The sequence below is a fragment of the Odocoileus virginianus genome, chromosome 22 (assembly GCF_023699985.2).
Source record: "Odocoileus virginianus isolate 20LAN1187 ecotype Illinois chromosome 22, Ovbor_1.2, whole genome shotgun sequence".
In the NCBI taxonomy this organism is placed as follows: domain Eukaryota; kingdom Metazoa; phylum Chordata; class Mammalia; order Artiodactyla; family Cervidae; genus Odocoileus; species Odocoileus virginianus.
The window spans coordinates 16,771,065-16,794,307 of record NC_069695.1 but is presented as its reverse complement, the minus strand read 5'-3'; the positions used below and the strand labels follow the sequence as shown (position 1 = coordinate 16,794,307).

Genomic DNA, 23,243 nt, shown 5'->3' with positions numbered 1-23,243 from the left:
TTTCATAGCTGGTTTACCACTTTGCACTGGAGTATCATAGTCATTTAACCAGTAAGTAATTCCAAGAATAAGATCCTTAAATTTGTGTACACTTAATTATTGCTTTCAGATAATTTTCAGGGATGGTTTTTGAAAAGTATACTTACTGTATAAAAATGGACTAATATCAATAATGTAATCCACCCCATTAGCTAGTCTGATAGGGACAGAGTAGGTGGTTAAATAGGTAATCCTACTGTGCTTAGTTGCTCAGTCATGGCTGACTCTTTGTGACCCCGTGGACTGCACCCTGCCAGGCTTCTCTGTCCATGGGGATTCTCCAGGCAAGAATACTGGAGTGGGTTGCCATGCCCTCCTCCAGGGGATCTTCCCAACCCAAGGATTGAACTCAGATCTCCCACATAGCAGGCACATTCTTTACCATCTGAGCACCAGGGAAGCCCAGTTAATCCCACTCAATTCAGTTGCTCAGTCGTGTCTGCCTCTTTGCAAGCCCATGGACTGCAGCACACCAGGCCTCCCTGTCCATCACCAACTCCTGGAGCTTACTCAAACTCATGTTCATTGAGTCGGTGATGCCATCCAACCATCTCATTCTCTGTCATCCCCTTCTCCCACCTTCAATCTTTCCCAGCATCAGGGTCTTTTCCAATGAGTCAATTCTTCGAATCAGGTGGCCAGAGTATTGGAGTTTCAGCTTCAGCATCAGTCCTTCCAATGAATATTCAGGACTGATTTCCTTTAGGATGAACTGGTTGGATCTCCTTGCAGTCCAAGGGACTCTCAAGAGTCTTCTCCAACACCACAGTTCAAAAGCATCAATTCTTCAGCACTTAACTTGCTTTAAGTTAAAAGAGTCCAACTCTCATCCGTACATGACTACTGCAAAAACCATAGCCTTGACTAGACGGACCTATGTTGGCAAAGTAATGTCTCTGCTTTTTAATATGCTAAGTGAGTCATAACTTTTCTTCCCAGGAGCAAGTGTCTTTTAATTTCATGGCCGCAGTCACCATCTGCAGTGATTTTGGAGCCCAAGAAAATAGAGTCTGTCACTATTTCCATTGTTTCCCCATCTATTAGCCGGAACCAGATGTCATGATCTTGGTTTTCTGAATGTTGTGTTTTAAGCCAATGTTTTCACTCTCCTCTTTCACTTTCATCAAGAGGCTCTTTAGTTGTTCTTCACTTTCTGCCATAAGGGTGATGTCATCTGCATATCTGAGGTTATTGATATTTCTCCTAGCAGTCTTGATTCCAGCTTGTGCTTCATCCAGCCCTGCTTTTCGCATGATGTACTCTGCATGTAAGTTAAATAAGCAGGGTGACAATATACAGCCTTGATGTACTCCTTTCCCAATTTGGAGCCAGTCTGTCGTTCCATGTCCAGTTCTAACTGTTGCTTCTTGACCCACATACAGATTTCTCAGGAGGCAAGTAAGGTGGTCTGGTTTTCCCATCTGTTGAAGAATTTTCCACAGTTTGTTGTTCCACACAGTCAAAAGCTTTGGTGTAGTCTATCCTACTAGGGGATTGTAAATAGAAAAATAAGGGAGACCCCTGTAATTTAATGGTTACTCAAGAAAGCAGGTTTGCTTAACCACAAAACCAAGCAGTCCTGCTTAGCAACAAAACCATGCAACTAAAGCATGGGACATGACCCCCAAGCAATAAAACACTGGTGGAATGAGCCCCACATCCTGCCCAATGAGCTCAGAAAGTTAATGACCACTCGGACATGCTCTCTGCACACATAAAATACAGTAATTTATGGACCTAGCTTGACAAAACTCCCCTGCCCAACCTGAAGGGGGAACTGATGATGGAAGCATGATGTCTACTCAAGAAAGACAAAGAAGTTCTCCCTCTCCCCACTTTGATTATAAAACTATGGCCTAGGGATGTGACACCCCTTTTCCCACTCTTTTGTAAGCCTTACAAGCGTCCTAGTCTAGTAAAACACTTATTTATCACTTTGCCTCTTTGCTGAATGCCTTCTGCGAAGAGACATAAAGGATTGTTTACCGGAGCCCTTTGGAGCCCCGGAACGACAGCAAACGGTTTCACTCTTCCTTGGCCAACCACCCTCTGGACCAGCACCACGGGCCCCCTTGCCCTCTTCCAGCGCTGAGCACAGGGTCAGGGGCCCTCCAAGGGTGCAGCATCCAGTGCACTGAGGGCTGAAGGCTCTACTCTCGGAGACCCTTATTCAGTAGGTGAGGGCAGACCTCAGACACCTGCGTTTTTTATAAATCCTCCCTCTGACATCAACTTTGAGCTCAGGTGTCAGCTGCACTGGGTACCGGCGAGTTATCTCTATCAGTTGGGCATCCCCATAACCAGGCGGAGACCAGCTCCCTCCCAGGATGGCCGTGAGGACTCGAGGAGCTCGTGCACGTCACGTCCCAGCTCCGGAACCAGGGCAAGTCGAGCCTGGGGCAAGAGCCGGACAGCAGGGTCTGTGGGAACAAGAAGCTGCCGGAGATGCTGACGGGTAAGAGGGAGAAAGGACAGAGCGCGTGGGCCAGACGGGAGTGCCCGGCCGGGGGTGTGGCCTCCGGTGGGCGGAGCCCTAGCGGGGGCGGGGCCTAGTCGGGGGCGGAGCCGGGCCGCGCGCTGACAGGAGCGCGAGGGGGAGTGAGAGACACCGCCTGGCGGGAGCTGGCGGCGGCCCAGGCGGGAGCCGGAGGGGCGGAGGGAAGCGGGGTGCAGGGGCGAGGCGGCGACAGGCAGGTCTCTGCCTCTTTCGGTGCGGAGGAGGTTTGCGGGCGCCGCACGGAGGACGGCGTGGAGGCGCGGCCTGCCTCCCTCCACAGCCAGCGGCGCGCCCGCTCGGCCGACCCGCGGGGAACTGGGGCCCGGCGAGCTCGCTGCGCAGGGTGAGCGGCGCGGGGCGGGCGGGGGCGCTGCTCTGGGTCTGGAGGCCGCGGCTGGGCGGGCACGGCGGGAGGAGACGGGGCCCGCGAGGCCTGGGCGGCCTGCGGGGGATAAGACCGGCCGGGCGCGGGGCGTCGCTCCTCGCGGCCTCCGGGGCCGCTGTCAGCGCCGCCCGCCGGGCCGCGGCGCTTTGTTCCCGAGGCCCCGGAGGCAGCCGCTCCGGGCTGAGGAGCCGGCTACCTGCGTCTCGGCGCCTCGTTCACCTGGACGCACGCTCGGGAAGGGTCTTGGGGACAGCCGTGAGGTGGGGAAATACCCCCTGTTCAGTGGTTGTGGCTGATAACTAGTTCAGGAAGCTTCCATTTTCCGACGCCTTCTTGGGCCGCCACGAGTACGGGCCGGTGGCTCCGAGTTCAGTGCAGCGGACTGTAGGTCCGACGGTCAGGGAGGGGCCCCGCCTTGGCCCCGTCCCCGGGCTTTCCTCGTCCAGAACCGAGCCGCCCGGGTACAGAGCCCCGGTTCTCTCTCCACCTTCTGTGGTTTTGCTTTATTGTTCTTCCTCACACTTAGGATAAAGGTTTACAGCGATCTGAAATGCCCATAAACGTACCTTTTATCCATCTCTCTTCACCTATTTATTTCATTGATTCCATTTTGAGTGTGTGTTTTAAACCCTAGGAAGTTTTATCTTCTCCTTTTTGAAAATTTAATGACCGTGTTGGTTGTTTTTACCACCTTCAGAATTTGTGCTGGTCTTTTTCTCATTTTGGACTGTAACATCTTTCTCATTAACTTTGAATCTCTGGTAGCTAAGGCAGAGAAGTAAAAGAATATCGTCACATTTTGATAAATCGGAGTTCTTAATGCAATCAATAATTTACTGTTCCCTTTGTTAATCTCTAAAGTATTTCAGGAACAACTGCCCACTCCTTCCGTTGAGCTGCTTCATTCTAGCTAATTATGTTAAGAGACAAAATGAGATAGTAATAAGTAACCACTAGAATAGTTGGCATTTTTAAATTTTAATTGTGGGAATTAAAATATCATTAAATGTTTTTAAAATTTTATAATGCAATATTAATAGTTTTGGGGTTTTTTTTGACTGGCTGAAAGTTGAATAGTAGACCTGAAACTAAAGCTGAATAGTAACAGTGTAGTATTGAAACTACTTATTTGCTTTAACTTTCACAGTCCCCATTTCTGGGTAGTCTGAGGAATTTCAGAATTCTATACCTTTGAAGATGGCTAACAAGATGTTGCTAGATAAAATTGTAACTTTTTTTTTGGGTGTATAAGTAATCTTGTTGAGAATAATATTTATAAATGATCACTCAGTGATCCTAACACAGACAATGAGTCTTGGTTTATTTATTTGTTTTTCATTTTTGTATTTGTTTTTGCCTTAGCACTTGCCTTTGAGTTTAAGTTTTTTGTTTTTTTGTTTGTTTAGCTTCCTGGTAGTTACTGATTATCTTTGAAGAATCATGAAGTCACCCTCGGTTGTTATGCTTACTCTCACCATCCTGGTGTTCCTGACATGGGTCCCTATGTCACTGAGTTGTAACAAAGCGCTCTGTGCCAGTGATGTGAGCAAATGCCTCATTCAGGTAGGACTAAGAATGCTCTTTTTACTAATATTAAAATTTATTGTATAGCAGATACAGAATGCAAATACACAGAGAGTGTCTAAGAACCGTTAACACTAGTCTGGGGTTTTGCCCCCATACTTCAGAAGCTAACTCAGACTCAAGGAGTTCAGTACAGGAAATAATATCCAGCTTTATAAACAGGCCATTACAGGTGATGAGCTATCTATTCAGGTGAATTAAAGGGTTCTGTTGTACAATCTAGTTTACATAGCAAAGAGGCTCACTTACTATATTTAGAAAAAAAAAATTTAGATAGTCAAATCATAGACAGACTGTTCTCCAAAATCTAATTGTCTGTTCTGTGTAACAAGTTACCCTAAACAGAGTAACTTAATGCAGTAAACATTTGTTATTTACACAGTTCCTGAGGGTTGGAAACCTAGGAGCAGCTGAACTGGGTGATTTGGGGTCAGGGTTTCTCAAGGTTGCAGGCATTGGGAGAATCTGCTTTCAAGATCCTTGATGGTGATCTCTCTCAAGGCAAGCCTTTCTGAAGAGAAAAGTGGGGGTTAAGTGATTGGCTTAGTTCATAGAGCTAATAAGTGGCTGTGGAAACTGGCCTGTGTCTGAACACGAAGGCTATGGCCTTTCCATATGCATACTGATTATTATTGCCCATAAAGTTGGGTTAATTAGTGGTGAACTTCATGTCTTATACAGCTGTTCTCCCTTTTCCCATCCTGTTAGACCATCAGTCTTGGGTCTGTATTAATTAGCCTCCATTCTAGCTGTTGGCTAAGAAATTCAGTGCACTATTGAAACTACATATATTTGAATTCTGTATGAAGTATGATTCAACCAGCTCTTGCCTCTACTCCAGATATGAGAGCGCTTGTACATATGTACTAGAAGTGATAATGAGTTATGTAGATGAGAGGTATTCTGTGCTGATTTGTGACATTTTGGTGCTCATTAATAGTTAACATTCTGGGAAGCCTGGCCTTTCTGTGACTGTGGCTGCCACTATCTCATACTCCCACCACCATCTCATACTCCAAGTACCCTCACTTTGCATTTTAAACCAAAACTTTTAACTAGAGAGGCTGGTTGTTTGGTTGTTAATTTTTTTTTTTTTTAACTCTGGATGTTTTTAAATAGAAGAGAGAAGAGTATAATGAACAATAGTAACCATCAGCAGTTACAGGAGTCATTAACCCAGGGCTTCCCTTGCCTCATCTCTGTTCCCCAGCACTGTTACGGTCCCCATCTCTGTTAGTGTCAAGCAGACCCCTGACATTATTTTATCAAATTCTAACATCTATCTCTGAAAGATAAGAACTCTTGAACACAGCTATCAGGAATTTAAAAATTAACAATAATTGTTTAACATCATGTAGTTTTATACCTGGAAGTTTTGATTTGACACACCTGCTTAATGGTGGCTGAAAATTTTGTAGTCTTCTCGTGAAGTCCAGCTTTGTGCTGTGGTCACAGGGGAATCCGTGCCATTTCCCACATTGTTTCAATGTAGCTTCATTATTCACTATTAGAAATAGTCTCATAACAATTGCTATATTCATGTTTAGGTGGAAATCTACTTAAATCTCAAATTATTTTTGACTCTCCAAGACTATGATTTCCATTATTCAGCTAATTAAAAATTGGATTTTATTTGAAGACCTTGCTTGGTAAGGCAGTATTTAAAGAAGAAAGCTTTTGGTTACTGTCGATAAACACTCTTAAAAGTTTTTGTTTTGCTATTTAATTTAAAAAATCTGTAATACAAAATGCTTCCAAAAGTAGGTTAAGAAAATGTGTAGAAACTGGAAAATCAGGTGCAGCTTCTCCTATTAAATGGTGATTCTGGTAAACTCATTGTAAGATCGTAGGACTCTTTTTAAAAAAAAACAAAACACCACGGTTTCAGTAATGTGAGCATTCTAATTCCTGTTCCTTCAGAGCCAAGAATCATCTGTTCCTTTTCTGGAATAGTGGAGATAGCCCTTGGTAGTGTGTAGTGGCAGTGTGTAAGGTTAAAATGATAGAGGCCTTGAGTATTGAGGATTTTCTTAAGACCCTTTCTATTGAATTTTAAAATTTTAGCAATAACTTATTTTCTGCTTGCTAACTTTTCATATTAACACTTTTACTTGTATCGAATATGCTGTTTTCTCAGATATCTCTAAGAATTACTAGAAGTTTTATTAATGGAGATGGAGCTATGTCTCTCCCCTCCCCCCCCACCCCTTTCTGTTACTTAGGTTTCTCTTTCTTCCAAGATAATTTTTTTCTTTCAGTGTATATTTATTTCATGCAGGAGGCTTTCCTCAAATGTAAAATATTCTTTTGATGTCTTTTATAGTTAAGAATGAAGCATAAAAGCCTGATTGGCTGGACTGTTTGTGGCAGAGCTGGCATACATAGACTGGAGGGTATCGCTTGAGGGTCAGAGAACTCCTCGATGCTGGAGTGTGTTCTCTGCTCTGAGGCTGATCGTTTTCCTGAAGTTAAGTTTTTGTTTGTTTGTTTTGAATGGCCGATGTTTGTGCTGTGTTTGGAGTGGTGGTTGGTTGGTAGATACCTGGTTCTTGTCTTTTTTGCCCTTGTGTGGAGGGTAGTCTGACTGATCAGGTAGAAACTTGAACTTTAATACCCTCTTTTATTCCTGTTCTCTTCACTTGAGAAATAGATTGGCTGTTGACCTTTCACGTGTTAAGAATTGTCAGCTGGGGTCTTTGGGCCTCCTAAATGCTTCTCTTAAAGGGGATCTCCAGAATTATATTCAAATTTGCATATGTACAGTTTTCTAGTAAAAGAGTCCCTAGTGTTCAGGAGGTTCTTAGAGTGGTTGACAGCCCTGAGAAGGTGAGGAATTGCTGGGGCTTTGTCTGCCATCACACATACTGAGTTATTAAAATTCTACATTTCCACTCAACATAGATTAAGGCACATTGACATTTTAGATGGCAGTGATAGCTTTTCTCCTTAAACTTGCAGAAAAACATGCACAGAAACAGAGATGGGAGATAAGAACTTTAAGGAAGTCCATGCTGTAGAAGAAACTTCCCTCCTAAGAGGGCATTTAGCTTTGCTTTTTGTTCTTTTGGTTTAGTTTGAACAACATCTGTAGTGTTGAAATGATGTACTGTGAGGATAAATTAGAACATTTGTTTATGTTTGAGCCCTCGGCAACTCATGAAATAACTAAATATAAAACATTTTCCCTGGAAGCTCAGAGTTGTAAATGTGTTTTACTAACACAGTATTCCTACCCCTCCTACAAATTGCTGTGTAGAAGGGTGGTCCCTGTGTAAGTATTTATTTTGTGCTGACAGGAAAGAAATCTAATTTTAACATCAGGAAAGCAATATTGTCATCTTGGTGTATTCCTTTGCTCATATAACGAGTGGTTGAGCTGTCCTCTTTTAGGGGAAAAATGATAATACAAGATTTTGCTTTTAACAAAATCTTTCCTGTTTTTTTCTTCTGCCTCTTCGAAAAGAATACTTAAAATTTGGATCAATATTACACTTCTACTGATGAAATCTTCAGACCCCTTTTGTATTAAGAACTGAAACACCCGTTATTGACTTGTATTTTTAGCTAATATTTATGGTCATGTTTAGGATGATATAAACATTATATTTCATGAAGCTATTCAAACTTGGGTTCAGAGATCACTGATGCATTCTTTTAGCACTTTGCCAGTTGTCTGAATGTTTATTTTGCACTTTTATGAACTAAATCAACAGTCTGGTTTTTTTTAATTGTAAAAAGTGATTTAACTACTCAATAAATCTTAGATTTTCTGAAATAAGTTGAAATTTCAAAGTAGTTTCTCACTAATCTAGTTTTTTTAAATGTATTTCAAGTTAAAATTATAAATAGTTCAGGTACATCAGGGTTTTCTTAATCACAGTAAACTAAACAATTAACTTACTCTCCCTTGTTCCTTAATCAGTACTAATTAAATTCCACGTTAGTTTTTTGCTACAGTTATCTTGCTTTGTTACTAGACTAGTAATATTTTGGTGTATAATATGCGATGTTTCTTCTTTCCTTTTATGAACATTACTATGTTTTCCCTCTTTTTTTTCTACTTCCTTGTCTTTAAAAGTTGTGACTCTGACTTATTTTTGTCCTGTTTTGCTCCAGGGAATGCCTCCTGAAAATCTTTGAAATTAATATCCAGAAGTAATAAGTCAAACCTGATGTAATTTAAGGGTAGAATAAGTCATTGTTTCCCTTCAATGCAAAGTTGCGGGGGACTTCCCTGGCAGTCCACTGGTTAAGACTTCATGCTTCCCTATATGCTGCATGTTGGGGCCAAAAGAAAAAAAAAAAAAAAACCCAAAGATGAGGATTTTATCAGAAGACTTGGAAGTTTTTAAATGTAATGTTCATAGGGAGAATAGTAAATTAACTCCCCATTCACCCATCACTCAGCTTCAGCAGTGGTCAGCATATGGCCAGTCCAGTCTCTTCTCTACCTCCTCCCATTTCACCTCATCTGGATGATTTTAAAGAAATGCTTTAGGGTACTTTTGAAGTAGGATTAAAGTTTTGTTATGAGGTTTATATAAGAAATGGGTGTAATTTAATATATTTTGGTAGTTTATGTATTGTATGCTGATCTATTTAACCAAAAGGATAAATTCTGTTTTCATAATGTTAGTAGTATTTCACTTAAGTTTATATTATTTTCAAGGCAAAAGTTGGCCAATTAGAATTTGAACACGTTGACAAGATTTGGGTTAGATATTTCTGTCCCAAGTTTGAAAGTCTGTCTGATGTCCTCCTTAAAGAATATTCATATGTCAAAACAGATTTGTTGTAACTAGCATAATTATAATTACATTTATTCTTTTGAATAAAGGTTAATTATTGGAAGATGTGTTGTTTATATTTGGTTTTTAAACACTCATTTGACCTAAGTAAGGGTTGTGAAAATTGTGTCACCGCAGGTACAGGCTGATGGTTTGTTGGTTACTGATGTTCCCACAGTGTTCATTTTCATAATTACCTTTGTTCTTACATTCCTGGGGGTTTTAGGTCATGATATTATAAATAGTATCAGTTTGTTTAGTTTAATATTTAAGGACCTCAGCTTATGTTTTTGAGTGTCTTATTTTTTTTATTGTACTGTACACAATTAAACTGAATCTTAAGAAGTCTACTACCACCTAAATTTAAATTTATTCGCCTTGATAAAAATATTGTGTTCTCAAAGGGACGCCACAAAACACATAGAAGAAGAAAAAGGAAAGGAAGCAATTTATAGTCCTGTTTAGAATCTAAATACTGACTACTCTTAATATTTGATACAGTCCTTTTTATTCTATGTCTAGGTGATTTTTTAACACAAATATAGAATAAAGGTTGTTGTATATCAGTACAACTTTCACATTCTGCATTTTTCACCAGCATTGTTTTATGTTTCTTTGTTTTTTAAAAAATATATGTTAGAGAAATTTAGTTTGAAATTAAAATAGAGAAATATATTTTCAGAACTATCTTCTGCATTACTTTTTAAAATTCCAGTTTATGTTTATATAATGCTTTATACTTTTCAGGTCAGATTTGTTAAAATAATAAATTTATGGATCTCAGTGTACTATACTGGTCCTTCAAAGATGAGATGAGGTATTCCTTAGTCTCCCAAAGCTTTTGGGGGGTAAGATTGGTCTTATATGCTCATGTAACCACTACAGCAGTTGAGATAGGGAATATTTTCATCACCCTTAAAAGTCCCATCGTGCCCAGGGAGTCAAGACTAACCTCTTCCCCAGCCTCAGTACCTTTCCACCACTGGTTGATTTTTGTTCCTGTAATTTCACCTTTTCCAGAATGTCTGCTAACAGGATCGTACAGTGTGTTCCCTTTTGTGCCTACTGGCTTCTTTCAGTTAGCAGAGTGCTTTTGAGATTGACAGTGCAGCTGTGTGTTTCAGGGAAGTCCTTTCTTGGTCTTGCTGAGTGATGTTCTGTCGTGTGTATTTCTTCATCCGTTCACTCGCTGATGGACATGGATTGTTTCTAGTTTGGGTTGATGATGAATGAAGTTATTTACTTTCATGTGTAGGTCTTTGTGTGGATGTGTTTTCATTTCTCTTGTGTAAATACCTAGGAGTGGGACTGTTGGATCACACAGCATCTGAGAAACAGACTTGGTGTGACATGCTACCATTTGCAGGCTAGGACTTGAATCCAGACCCTGTAAATCCAAGTCATCTGCTGTCCACTAGACTCTAATGCTGTTTCCGGTGATGATATTTCCAAAATCTCTCAGATTTTGGCAACAGTTAAAGAGTGGAGATATTTACCAGCGATTTTACATCAGAATATAAATAAAAATTCCCCTCAAGTGAGCAGTTTCCATCTCTGACCTGGAAGTATGGAAGTTTATAAAATGAACTCTTTCATAAAGAGTTTATAAAATGAAGCTATAAGTCTTGGCTTACTCTTAGATGAATAATGCCCCCAATTTATTTTGCATAGAGGATTAAGATCTCACCAGCACCTTAGTCATACAGAGAATAAGATTTTCCACTAAAGATTGAATAATCATATGAAATCTGTCTTTTGGCATGAAAAAATTGAAATTCTTTGTAATATTCAAGATTCTCACTGATACTAACATAGTAAAAATACATTTTAAATGATTAGACTCTTCCACAACTTTTCATCCTGCCATGTTTTCATTTCATAGAGGCTTTTGAAGCAGATTGCCAAATTATCTGTAAATACTCATGCTGTTCAATGTAGGATAGCTCAAACGTATAAATTTCTGTTTTCTGTTTAGTATAAGGTTTCAGTTTTTTCCACTATAACTGTATTGAACGGTGTGATCACCATGCCTTAAGAACACCTAGCGTGGTACTTTGTGCAGAGGTGGAGATGAATGTCCCACTGGCTCTGGCTCACGGAGGCCTTGGGGCTGGAGCAGCCCTGAGGCAGGAGGACACTGGAGCCCAGTTGGGTTGGGTTGCTGGTCTGCCCCCTCCAGCCTTTCATCTGGACCAGGAGCAGCACCCACACTTTCCCTGAGACTTGCAGACCATGGAGGCAGTGATGTAATCATTAACTGGCTGGAGCAAAAACAGAATTAGGTATTAAATCCCAACTCACTGGTTTTGCAGCTCATGCCAATGATACTTATTTTACCTTTACAAACAATGATTAAACTTGGGCAGTAGCACTTGTCATTGTATTCAAGTACTGAGAGTGAAAGATATAATAGTGCCTTTGATTAGGCAACCTGAAGGGTTAGCTAAGTTTAATTATGGGCTTGTTCTAAGAAAGTAATAACTATAATTACTGAAATGCTAAATTAATGAGAAGCTTTATATTATTATTTATATTAATAAGCTTTATGTTTTAAAAGCAGGAATAGTGATCCAAAACCGGGGTCAGATCTCAGCCACTTACTAATTGAATGATGTACAAATTCATAACATTATAGGAAAATAGAGATAAATTATAACTTGATAAGGGCTTTATGAGCTTCAACATAATGCATATAAAACTCTTAGCACAATGCCTGTTAATGTTACATAAAACCCACTTAGGAATTCTGGGGGAGGTGGTGACAGGACAAAAGTGGAGGCACTAGGTTAGGCTTTCTTTCTGGCTCTGTGAACATCCACTTTGGTTGGGATCCTACATTCAGCCTACAGAGTGGTGCTCAGGGTTGGTCACAGGGAGTTTAGTGAACTAGTAAATAGCCAGTCCACACAGAAATCCCACATCTCAGCACAACCGGCTCTCTAGTTAAGATGGAGACTTTGAAGTAAAAATGATATAGAAGATAATCATCTTTCTGAAGCTGGTGCTGGAACATGGACAGGCTATGAAAGAGGCGAAGAATTTCAGAAGAAAAGGGAACTTTGTGCATTGTTGATGGGAATGTAAATCGGTGTAGCCACTGTTGAGAACATTTTGGAGGTTCCTCAAAAAATTAAAAATAGAACCATCACACATCGCATGATCTAGCAATTCCACATCTGGGGATATATTCAAAGGAAGCAAAAACCCAACTCCAAGAGGTCTCTGCACCCCCATGTTCATAACAGCATAACATACAACTGCCAAGATAGGGAAACAACCTCAGTTTCCACTGATGAATAAATGGATAAAGAAGTTGTGGTGTGTGTGTGTGTGTATTTGCATATATTTGTATACATACACACACACACACGCACGCGCGCGCGCGCATACAGGGGTGTGGAATATTATTCAGCCATAAAAAACAAGGAAATCCTACCATTTGCAACAACATGGATAGATCTTAAAGGCATTGTGCTAAATGAAATACGTTAAAAAAACTCCAACAAACTCATAGAAAAGGAGGTCATATTTGTGGTTACCAGAAGTGGAATCACTGGGAGGGGAAATTGGAGGAAGATCAAAAGGTACCAACTTGCAGTTAAAAGTAAGTCTTAGGGCTGTAATGTCCCACATGGTGACTGTAGTTACCGCTGCTATATGACATATAGGAAAGCTGTTAAGAGAGTAGATGCTGAGAGTTTTCATCATAAGGAGAAATCTTTTTTTTTTTTTTTTTTTCATTTTATCTATATGAGATGATGGATGTTAGCTAAACCTACTGCAGGGATCATTTCACAATAAATGTAAATCAAACCATCATGCTGTACACCTTAAACATGAAAGTTTAATGTATGTCAGTGTTACAGCGAGTGGTATATGTCAGTTACCTCTCACTAAAACTGGAAATAGCATCTTGCAAAAAATTATGTCGTATAAGAAGGATGGATTGACTCTAATGGTCTAGAAACATAGTAAGATTAATAGGGATGAATATTGTGCTATGTTTTTATATATGTGTATATATATAATGTAACCAACTGGAGAAAGCCAAGTAAGCCACATGTTCACGGAGTTTCCCTCAGGTTGGATTTGTTTCGCAGTGGCCCTGGTGGCCAGAGGAGGGGTAGGGGAGAGGCTAAAGGAATTACCTTGAAGCTTCATGTGCAAAGCAAGCCACATTGATTAGTTCTGTGCAGTAGCAAACCATCCCAAAGTTTTGTGACTTAAAACAATAACCATTTATTTTGCTTTTCTTTCTGAGGGTCAGCAGCTTGGGCCTTTATCTGCCGAGTGGGTTTTCTGGGCTCATTCTTGTGGCTGTTGTCAGTTGCTGGTTGATTGGAGGATGGCTGAGCTGGGGTGGCTCCAGATGGACTGACTTGTCCATGTGGCCCTCTCCAGGGCTTCACATGGCAGCTGGGCAAAATTCTAAGAGGAGTGAAAACACCCACGCCGTCTTCAGGCCCACACTCAGAACTGACACTAAATCACTTCCACCAGATTCTGTTGATCAGAGCAAGTTTCAAGATGATTTCCATTCAAGAGGTCTGGAAATAGATCCTTGTCTGTAGATCAGAGGAGCTGCAAAGAAGGTGACATGGGGAGGGGAAGGATCGCTGCCCATTTTGTAAACAGTCAGCGAATTCTTAGATCAATGAAACTAGTTGTTAAAAGATGCTGTTATTTACACTTTACATATTGAGGAACCACAGCTCCCACTACAAGTCAACTGGCCATGCATTTTACAATGAATCTAATAGCTGGAAAGTGGATTCTGTTCTTGTACTGAGTGTGTTGCGTTCATATGGGAGATGAAGTTATGGATTATGAAGTAAAATCTCTTTATTTTGTTTCAAAATAAGATAAAAGGATCCAAAATGCATTCATTGAATGTGTCCAAAAGAAAATCTAAATCTCCTGAGAGCTAAGTAGTACTTGAATCTAATTCCAAGTCTAAATATCTACTTTGTAGATATTTATGTTCCTACAAATAGTTAATGATGTTAAATTTAAAAAAATAATGTGCCAAGAGTAAATTACTATAAATGCAGATATTATGGACTGCTTTTCTGCTGCAAAAAAAGTAGAGATTTTAAATGTAGTTATTTGGAATTTTAAGTCTGAGCATCTGCTTTATTTCTAGGAGCTCTGCCAGTGCCGCCCTGGAGAAGGAAACTGCTCCTGCTGTAAGGAGTGCATGCTGTGTCTTGGGACCCTCTGGGATGAGTGCTGTGACTGTGTTGGTAAGTTGATGTTAAGTTTCTTAATATTTCCTATCATAGAATCCTTGACTTTAAGAGACTTTAAACAGTATAAATGTATTTTATGTTCATAGACTAGGGTGTGTATAAGATATTGTAGGTGTTTAGAACATCATTGCATTTGCTTGTATCAAATAGTATTTACATACATATATATGTGTGTTTGTATTTTTATAGAAAAGGTGTGGGAAGAAATTCTTGTGAAATAAGAGTGGAGGAACAAGCAGAAGATTTTTTTTTTACTTTTTATTTTTAATTTTTGTACTATTTATACATATATATATATATTTTAAAGTCATGCAAATTTTATTTTACTTTTAAATTTTATTTATTAATTTAAATGAGAGAGGTCAGGAATAGGTGCATGAGGGCCAGGGGTGGGGGTGGGTCAGTCTTGGCAGAGAGCAGAGTTGTTTGTTGGTTTTTCTTTTGGCTGCACTGTGCAGCATGCAGGATCTTACTTCCCTGACCAGGGATCTAACGTGTGGCCCCTGCAGTGGAAGTGGAGTGTCCTAACCACTGAACCGCCAGGGAATTCCAATGGCTTTCACTTTTAACTTCCAAGAGCCCTCTTCTGATTATCCTTGTAAGGGGGCATGCAGTTCTTGTTTTATAGATAAAATAGGTCTTCTGCTCCTGAATCTTCCCAGAGTTACACGGTGACATGGGCCTGAGGGAGACTGTAGCGGTGACATTCAGCTCTTGTACTCTCCCAAAGAGGAGAAATGTTGCAGTGTCTTGTTCTCTTTTGCCCTGTACTGAGTTCTGAGACAGCTGCAGTCAATGTGCCTTCTCCTACCCCTATATCTCGGTATCTAAGACAGTACCAGGTACAGTGTCTGGCACACAGAAGGCATGCCAGTGTTTTGTGACTGTCAAATAAATGAGTTCTTACTGCATCATCCTCCCAAAATGGACAGTTTATTCTCTGCCCTTGATGAGTGTAGTTTTGTGTGTGTGTGTGTGATGTTAACTGAAATAAAAGAAGCTTGAATTATTTTAGAGCATTAAATATAAGTTAATTTAGTATGTATAATGAAAGCAAAAATGAGACAATGGTATTGACCCCTGATAAACACGTAAAAGCATTTATCGTAAACATGGAAGCCAAATACACGAATGTACTTTTAATCATTACCTAAAATACTATGTGAGTGAGAGAGAGAGTGTGTATGTGTGTGTGAGAGTGTGTGTGTATGAGAGAGAGGTTTGTGTGTGTGTGTGTGAGAGAGAGAGAGAGAGAGAGAATGTGTGTGAGTGTGAGAGAGAGTGTGTGTCTTTTAACCATCACACAATAGTGCCATTTGGCTTTTTCTAGAAAGAGTTCTTCCACTGAGAAAGATTAATTATATGTGTTCATATCTCTACAATTTTAGAAGTAACTGGTGTGCTTCTTAGCTTGCCCCCTCCAAAATATTATTTACCTTTAAGGATTTAATGACCAGTTTTCAACTTTGAGTTAATTCATTACATAACTTCATCTCTCATTTTAGCTTCAGCTGCTGTTTCTGGCGTAAAGTTTAGATACTCCAGTTCTTTTTATGTGGCAGTGCTCTCCTCCTTGTCGGCAGTTCTCCTCCTTGTTGGGCTCCCTTGGTGTCCTTTGCAGACCTGTGGCCGCACCTCCCTTCTAAGTGGAAACACTTCCCATACTTTCTGTGGGTGGGGTCCAGACTTCTGAAGGGACCCAGATTAGAGGGCAGGCAGGCTTCCTGTCCCGTCTCCTACTGTGGACTTGAACCATGTACTTTGTCCAGCAAGCTTCCTCCTCCAGCACCCTTATGTAAGAGCATCTGTTCCTACCTTCTGATTTTCTCTTAAGAGGAACTGTTTAGCTTATTTATCTAGCTTATTTCATCATTGCTGTTCAACATACTCCTCAGATGCGGGTGGTGTTTAGATGCTGGATCTACCCGCAGGCTTTGTTTTGGGTATGCGCATGTTTGTTTTGTTTTTACTTTTCCCAATGTACACACAGAGCACAGTGAACTGCTGTTAATGGCCCCCAGCGCCAGCAGCCATGCCTGCACCATCTATCATCTGCCTGTGTGTCTGTCCCCGCCTTGTTTGTTCGGACTGTTAGAAAGTAAATACATAGTTTTACTGTACCTCCAAACTGCTTTAGTTACTCATCTCAAGAAAGATTGAGTTTCCTTACATAACATAAAATCAGTGCCACAGCTAACATGTTTAACAGCACTTCTTCATATCTAACACCCAGTCCTATTCAGATTGCCCTAGTTGCCTAAGGGCTGTTTATTGTTGTTTTAGTCAAAGCAAGATCCAGCAAAGTCCACTTAGTATATTTGCTTGTTAGGTTTCTTTAGTTTCTTTTATTCTAAAAAAGTTCCACTTCCCCTCATCACCTTTTAAAATTCCATTGACTTGATGAAGGAACTAGAGAGTTCTGGTGGAAAATATGCCACCTTCTGGATCTGACTGAGAGCTTCTTGTGATTATGTAACTTTTTGCTCTGTCCTCTGTTTCCTATGACTAGAAGACCAAAAGGAAGAGCTTTCCCTTCTCCATTTTTAAATTCATTTATTTATAATATAAAGACTCATAAATCCCTATTTTATGTATAGAGTGGTAATCCATTATTGTCAGTATTTATTTTAATGTTAAAATTGTCAGTTTGGCCAATGGGAGCCTTTTCAGGTTGCCTCCCATGTCTTTTGGCATGTCCCATCATTCATTAATTACTTTCTTACTTTCTGGCACAGAAGGGTGTCCCAGGGTCATTTTGGACATTCCCTAACCCACCCCTGGAGTCACTCTTTTCTCCAAGGAGCTTTGTTCCTCTTAGCCAAGTATAGGTATTTAGAAAACAAGATCTGGGCCCTTGGTGTACTCTATGTTACTAGGGTGTCATTGCCTCTAGGCTTCTTGGCCAAAAAGCTAGGAAAGTGTCTGTGTACATGTTAGAAGGCACCTGACTTTACTATTTTGGAGCTTCAGTTTCAAGGCACTAGCTAATAATATCTCATGACATTTCAATCAGTGAGAAAAAGAAATTTTATTCTCTTTGCCTTCCTTCCCATCCCCCCGCCCCAACTGCCAGGCATGTGTAATCCTCGCAACTATAGCGACACGCCACCAACTTCGAAGAGCACGGTGGAGGAGCTTCACGAGCCCATCCCTTCCCTCTTCCGCGCGCTCACGGAAGGAGACACCCAGCTGAACTGGAACATCGTCTCCTTCCCTGTTGCAGAAGAGCTCTCACATCACGAGAACCTGGTTTCATTTTTGGAAACCGTGAACCAACCCCACCACCAAAACGTGTCTGTTCCCAGTAACAACGTTCATGCTCCGTATTCTAGTGACAAAGGTAACTGCCAAAGGCGACTTTTTCTCTCTTGTCTCCCTTGCTTTCTGTGTGGTCTGTGAAGCCTGTTCTAACATCTTTTAGAGCAGCTTTTTGGTTTTGAGTGTGTATAGTCTTTAAGTATTTTCTGGACTTTAATAACCCCATCCCTGAGTAAACAAGGAGTTGTTCTCACAACTCCTTCAGACTCTTGATGATAAAGCCTACACTGAAAAATAGATAACCTGGTTCTAATTTTATTTGCATTAGGCTTTCATTGTTATTTTCATGAGACAACAACAGGGTTGCTTACCTTATGCAGAGCTGTTCATCATCAGGTAACATCTGGAGCATCCTAGGAGCCCAGGTTTCTATAATAGCATTGATGTCATGAATGATGCCAGGTCATCAGTTCAGTTTTGTAATGAGCCAGCTGGTATTACAGACACCTGACTTCCAGGTGTAGCCTAACCCCAGCCAGTGCTCTGCAAGTGAGCATTGTTGGTCAGAAGGGAAACTGAATGAGTGACATGTAAGACTTGGAGAAGCATGTTTAGGAACATGTAATAGTGAACAAAGTCATACCTGAACTTTGGAATGTAAGAGGGATGTAACTTTCATAAAGTCTGTGATGTTTCCAAATAAAACTCTCCACACAGGTCCACTGTGGAAGGATAAGACAGGTTTGAGTATTACAGTTATTTCTTAAAATCTGAGATGTATCGCACAAGCAGTATAATTTGTGCTTTTTTGTTTGCCTTTCTTGTTGTGCCCTCCATTACAAGCCTACCTATCTGAAGTAGTATGAACTTAAGCCCTCAATAGTAAAAGCAGATCAGTTTTTGTTAAGAGTAAGACTCCGTAACTCCCCTCAGGTTAAAGTGCTTTATAAGACAAATTCTGGGTCTTGGGAAACTTCAGAAATGTACAAATATGTCTTACTACCACTTTCCCATTATTGAAATATAGATAATCAACATGGTACTGCTAACTGCTAAGTCACTTCAGTCATGTCCGACTCTGTGCGACCCCATCCCTGGGATTCTCCAGGCAAGAACACTGGAGTGGGTTGCCATTTCCTTCTCCAGTGCATAAAAGTGAAAAGTGAAAGTGAAGTCGCTTAGTCATGCCTGACCCTTCACGACCCCATGGACTGCAGCCTACCAGGCTCCTCCGTCCATGGGATTTTCCAGGCAAGAGTACTGGAGTGGGGTGCCATTGCCTTCTCCGAGATAATCAACATGCTAGATGTTAAATAATTCATAAGTTCTTCTCAAAGATTATTCAAATTCATGAACTAATAAGCACAAAGCTCATTACTAGAGACACCAGCCAGGGTAATTTCTAATAACCAGTGCTGAATTGTGCCACATTGCTAACCACACTGCATCCTTTGAATTTCTTAAGTTTATTTTATTGTACATTCTCAGTATAAGTTTAGAACAGTATCTCCCAAACTTGTTTTAGCTGGAGGATCCTCTCCTTACTGGAGGTGCCCAATGATCTCCTTCCAGGTCAGAGTGAAATTTGAGGAACTGGTGAAGGAAGCCCTCTGTCTGAGCTGGAGCAGGAGACTCCCTTGATGTGATTAACAGATGTGTTCTTTTCCCCACACCTCACCCACCGTCCTGGGCAGGCTCACAGCAAGAGAGCTTAGATAAATAACTTGCTAGTAGTGTTCAGCTAGGTGTTAAAGCATTTCCTGCTTTTCCTACTCATTGCTCTGAAACCTTACTTAATCTTTGGTTTTTCAGAACACATGTGTACTGTGGTTTACTTTGATGACTGCATGTCCATACATCAATGTAAAATATCCTGCGAGTCCATGGGTGCTTCCAAGTATCGCTGGTTCCATAATGCCTGCTGCGAGTGCATCGGTCCAGAGTGTATCGACTATGGTAGCAAAACTGTCAAATGTATGAACTGCATGTTTTAAGGAAGGAGAAGATGTATAGACAGAAGCAGTTTCGTCAGAGGTATGATATGGAAAGCTATTCAGCAATGTCTACTGGTTGCATCCAAATGCAGCAGGTTGAGAAGATGTAAAGAGTTTGGACTGAGTTACTTTTAAAGTCTGACAAATCGAGGATTGTGCTGACTTCCAATTCTAATTGCTCTTCCTGCCTGCTGCTGGTGGGAGCCCTTTCTTCTAAACACCTACAGCCTTGGTCATGTGAGAAGCAAGTGCATAGAGAATGCCTGCAGAGAGGAGAGGCTTCTAACACAAAGCCTCCTGTCATTTTCTGCCACATTCCAGAAGCCTCTTGTGTCAAAGGTTTAGAGCATTTTAATGAGTTATGATTTCTTCACTGTACTACTCCTGGGACACTGAGTTTTTAGAGTTGTTTGCCATTTTCCACTGTGCCTGGTATTATTTATCTGTTCTGTGCGTATGATAGATATTCATATAGATCATTCTGAGATCTCACCAAAAGATCACCATAAAAGTTTAGTTCTGTGCGTATGATAGATGTTCACATAGATCATTCTGAGATCTCACCAAAAGATCACCATAAAAGTTTAATTTGAAACCTCTTTACATTGGTTTTTGAAGGTAAACGTTTACTGTATTTTACAATGTAGAACTCTCTGGAGCACTCAGTCCTGCACTCCACATACGACAAAGCTGTAGGGAGAGTCTCTCCTCCTCCAGCCCAGGCCCAGAGTGCTGGTGTGGGTCATATGAAGCATCTTTACAAGAATTGCCTGGCACACCTGAGGCTTTGTGAAGAGCACGGCTCGGTAAACAGGAAGGGAGAGCTTTTTCTGACTTAAGGTGCCAGCATAAAGAGCTCCAGGAATGGGAACCCACTGCCACCTGGACTCCAGGGACACGGCGCCCCTTGTGTGGAGATGGCAGTGCTGTGCTCGCTGGACGGGGGAGTGAGCCCGCTCAGGCTTAGAGCCACGCCCTGCAGTGGACGGGTGGTCAGAGGGGACAGAGCAGAGAATCCAGGTATGAACGGGGAGGGTTGAAAATGGGGATTCTAACAGAAACAAACTTAAAACTATTTACATTCATTATTTTGTTATTTTGTAACCTTTCCTTTAGGTTTGTATCTGAATCAAGTGTTCTCCTTAAACAAAGGAAATCACACAGTAGGAGGTTAAGATTATGAACTGCTACCTGCTCCCCCCACCCCCAGATAATTCTGTTCAAGATGACATTAACTCTAAATACACTACAGAACATTGTGTCAATGAAGATAAGTTTCAACAGTATGTGCCCTTCTTGGTAGTGAAATCTTGGTCTTCAAGGGTGAAACTGAAACATACATGTTTATGTTCTCTTAGCTTTACAAAATTATTAATTTCTCAAATAGTATATATTTGAATTATAAATAACTTTCTAGGAATACCTCTTTGTATATCTAAATATTTTAGTATATAAAAATAGATAATGCTTTTTGTATTCATTATCTGAACAGTAGTTACAAGATCACATGTGATATTATGATTAACTTTCCTAAAATATAAAGACTTGATACCTTTTCTCTCAGATAACTCTAATGAACACTCAAGGTACTTTAGCCTTTTAAAAAGTTGAAATTTAGCTCATGGATGTATTTTTCAGATGGGAAAACATTGGGATGTCTTCTTACTTTTACCTAGAATGCCTCTGTTTACAAGTGCCTTGAAAACAAACATTAGCTCCCGTTCTTCACTAATAACTATAAAACCGAAGGTTTTCTTGAACTTAAGAGAGAAAATTTTAAAGATATCTGCAGCCAGCTGCTTCATTTCCACTTTACTGTTTTTCAGAATCATTTATACCTAGGAATAGAGGAATGTTTTTGTGTTTATTGACAACATGCTTAATTTTCCATAAATATGTCAGCAAGCTTTTTTTTTTAACTGCATTTATCTTCCTTTTTTGGTGTTCATTATTAAACTCTAAAATATATATCACTTATTGGAAGAATAATTTCTTGAACCATGTTGTGTTTTAACTGATTTTTCTTATCACTATTTCTCCCAATAGAAATTATCCCTAAATATAATGGTAAGTTTTACATTCAAATTTACCTAACTTTCTGATTTATGAAGGAGTTAAAGCATTCACCTAAACAATTCCATTTCCAATTCTATAATGTATTTCAGGTTTTAAACAATAGTTTTCCAAATTAAAAGTATAGCATTTGGGAAACTGATAGCTCTACTATAATTTATACCATCTATTTTCATTCTAAGCACAATTCACTTCTATATTAAAGCTCTGGTTTAAAAAAAAATAAAAAATCATTTTGTGACCTTTTTTATAACTAGATCCAAAAAAATTAAATCTTAAACCAGTAGGTGTTCTAAAAGTCATATATAAAAGTTTCTGTCCTTTAGTAAGACATGTCTGTGCTTTTCTGCCCCCCCCCATAACATCTAATTATTACTAAGACTGTGCTCACAACAGTAGTACCAAATCAAATGATAATCCAAGTACAGTAAGATACATAGATGCTATAAAAGAGAGTCATTCATTTAGAAATATGATTTCTAAAGTTTCAGAAAGCAAACTCGATAAAATGTTAGGATATTTGAATAACTTTATTAATAGAATAGCATCACAATAGAGAAAAGAAGCCAAGACATCTGGAAAATGAGGTAAATATAAAAAGCCACATATTTAAAGTTTGTTTTTAATGAAATCTTCATTGAAGATTTTTAAAATCTATTCTGCTTTCCCAAGAGTTTATGTTTATTGTATTTTACATATAAAATTATGTATTTTTTCCTTTGGTTGTCCCTATGAACAAAAAAGTATTTTAATAAAAAATTGAAATGAGTGTGCAGTGTTCTTTGTTAACATCAATGTAGCAAACTAGAATAAGTTTGCCATTTCTGGCTAGTGCAGTTATTGTTTAAGGGCATGTCGCCCTCTCTCTGGATGTCCCTACAGATCTGTTGAAACAAAGGCTCTTTCACAAGTTTGCTTTCTGCTTTTTCATGGGCTTTACTCCAACATGGGGAAAACTTGGAAATGAAATACATACATTCTCCTTGCCCTGCAGGCCTTGTGAAGCCACACAGCCTCCCGTGAACTTCCAAGGGTTGGTTGATTGGTCGGTTGGTCAGCAGGAGCACTGAGAAGGCCGTGGGTAGAGGCCTATCGGCCCCACCCTGACTCGACAGGCAGGGCTGCTGGAGCTGAGCACCTAGGCTTCTCGTGCAGTGAGGTCAGGGCTGTTCCCAGACTCTGCGTTGTGACAGCGTAGTGGAGAGGGGAAGGTCCAGGGGACAGGCTGCTCTTGCCCGCCTGCTTGACGTCAGGGGTGACAGACCTGAGGGGTAGAATCAGTTTCAGGAAAGGTTATTCATTGGATCCAGAAAGCTGTTCTTTTGCCGACGGTGTCCAGGGCCGGCGGTTGTGAGGAGCTGACGAAGGGAGGGTTGG

The 23,243-nt window shown here is 40.4% G+C and overlaps 1 protein-coding gene across 1 annotated transcript; it reads left to right on the top strand.

The window, feature by feature from the left end:
• Positions 1–2,640: 2,640 nt before the first annotated feature.
• On the top strand, positions 2,641–22,635 carry TWSG1 (twisted gastrulation BMP signaling modulator 1). The gene is made up of 5 exons (XM_020878056.2): positions 2,641–2,879; positions 4,328–4,484; positions 14,436–14,535; positions 17,615–17,881; positions 19,612–22,635. The coding sequence occupies exons 2-5, from the start codon at positions 4,362–4,364 to the stop codon at positions 19,791–19,793; spliced, it is 672 nt and encodes a 223-aa protein (XP_020733715.1). The 5' UTR covers positions 2,641–2,879; positions 4,328–4,361; the 3' UTR covers positions 19,794–22,635.
• The last annotated feature ends 608 nt before the right edge of the window (positions 22,636–23,243 follow it).

Excerpts from the sequence above, each read along its gene's own strand:
- TWSG1 (XM_020878056.2), top strand. The coding sequence starts at position 4,362 with ATGAAGTCACCCTCGGTTGTTATGCTTACTCTCACCATCCTGGTGTTC. Across the intron at positions 14,536-17,614 it reads TGAGTGCTGTGACTGTGTTG|GCATGTGTAATCCTCGCAAC; the intron begins GTAAGTTGATGT and ends CCCAACTGCCAG. Across the intron at positions 17,882-19,611 it reads TCCGTATTCTAGTGACAAAG|AACACATGTGTACTGTGGTT; the intron begins GTAACTGCCAAA and ends TTGGTTTTTCAG.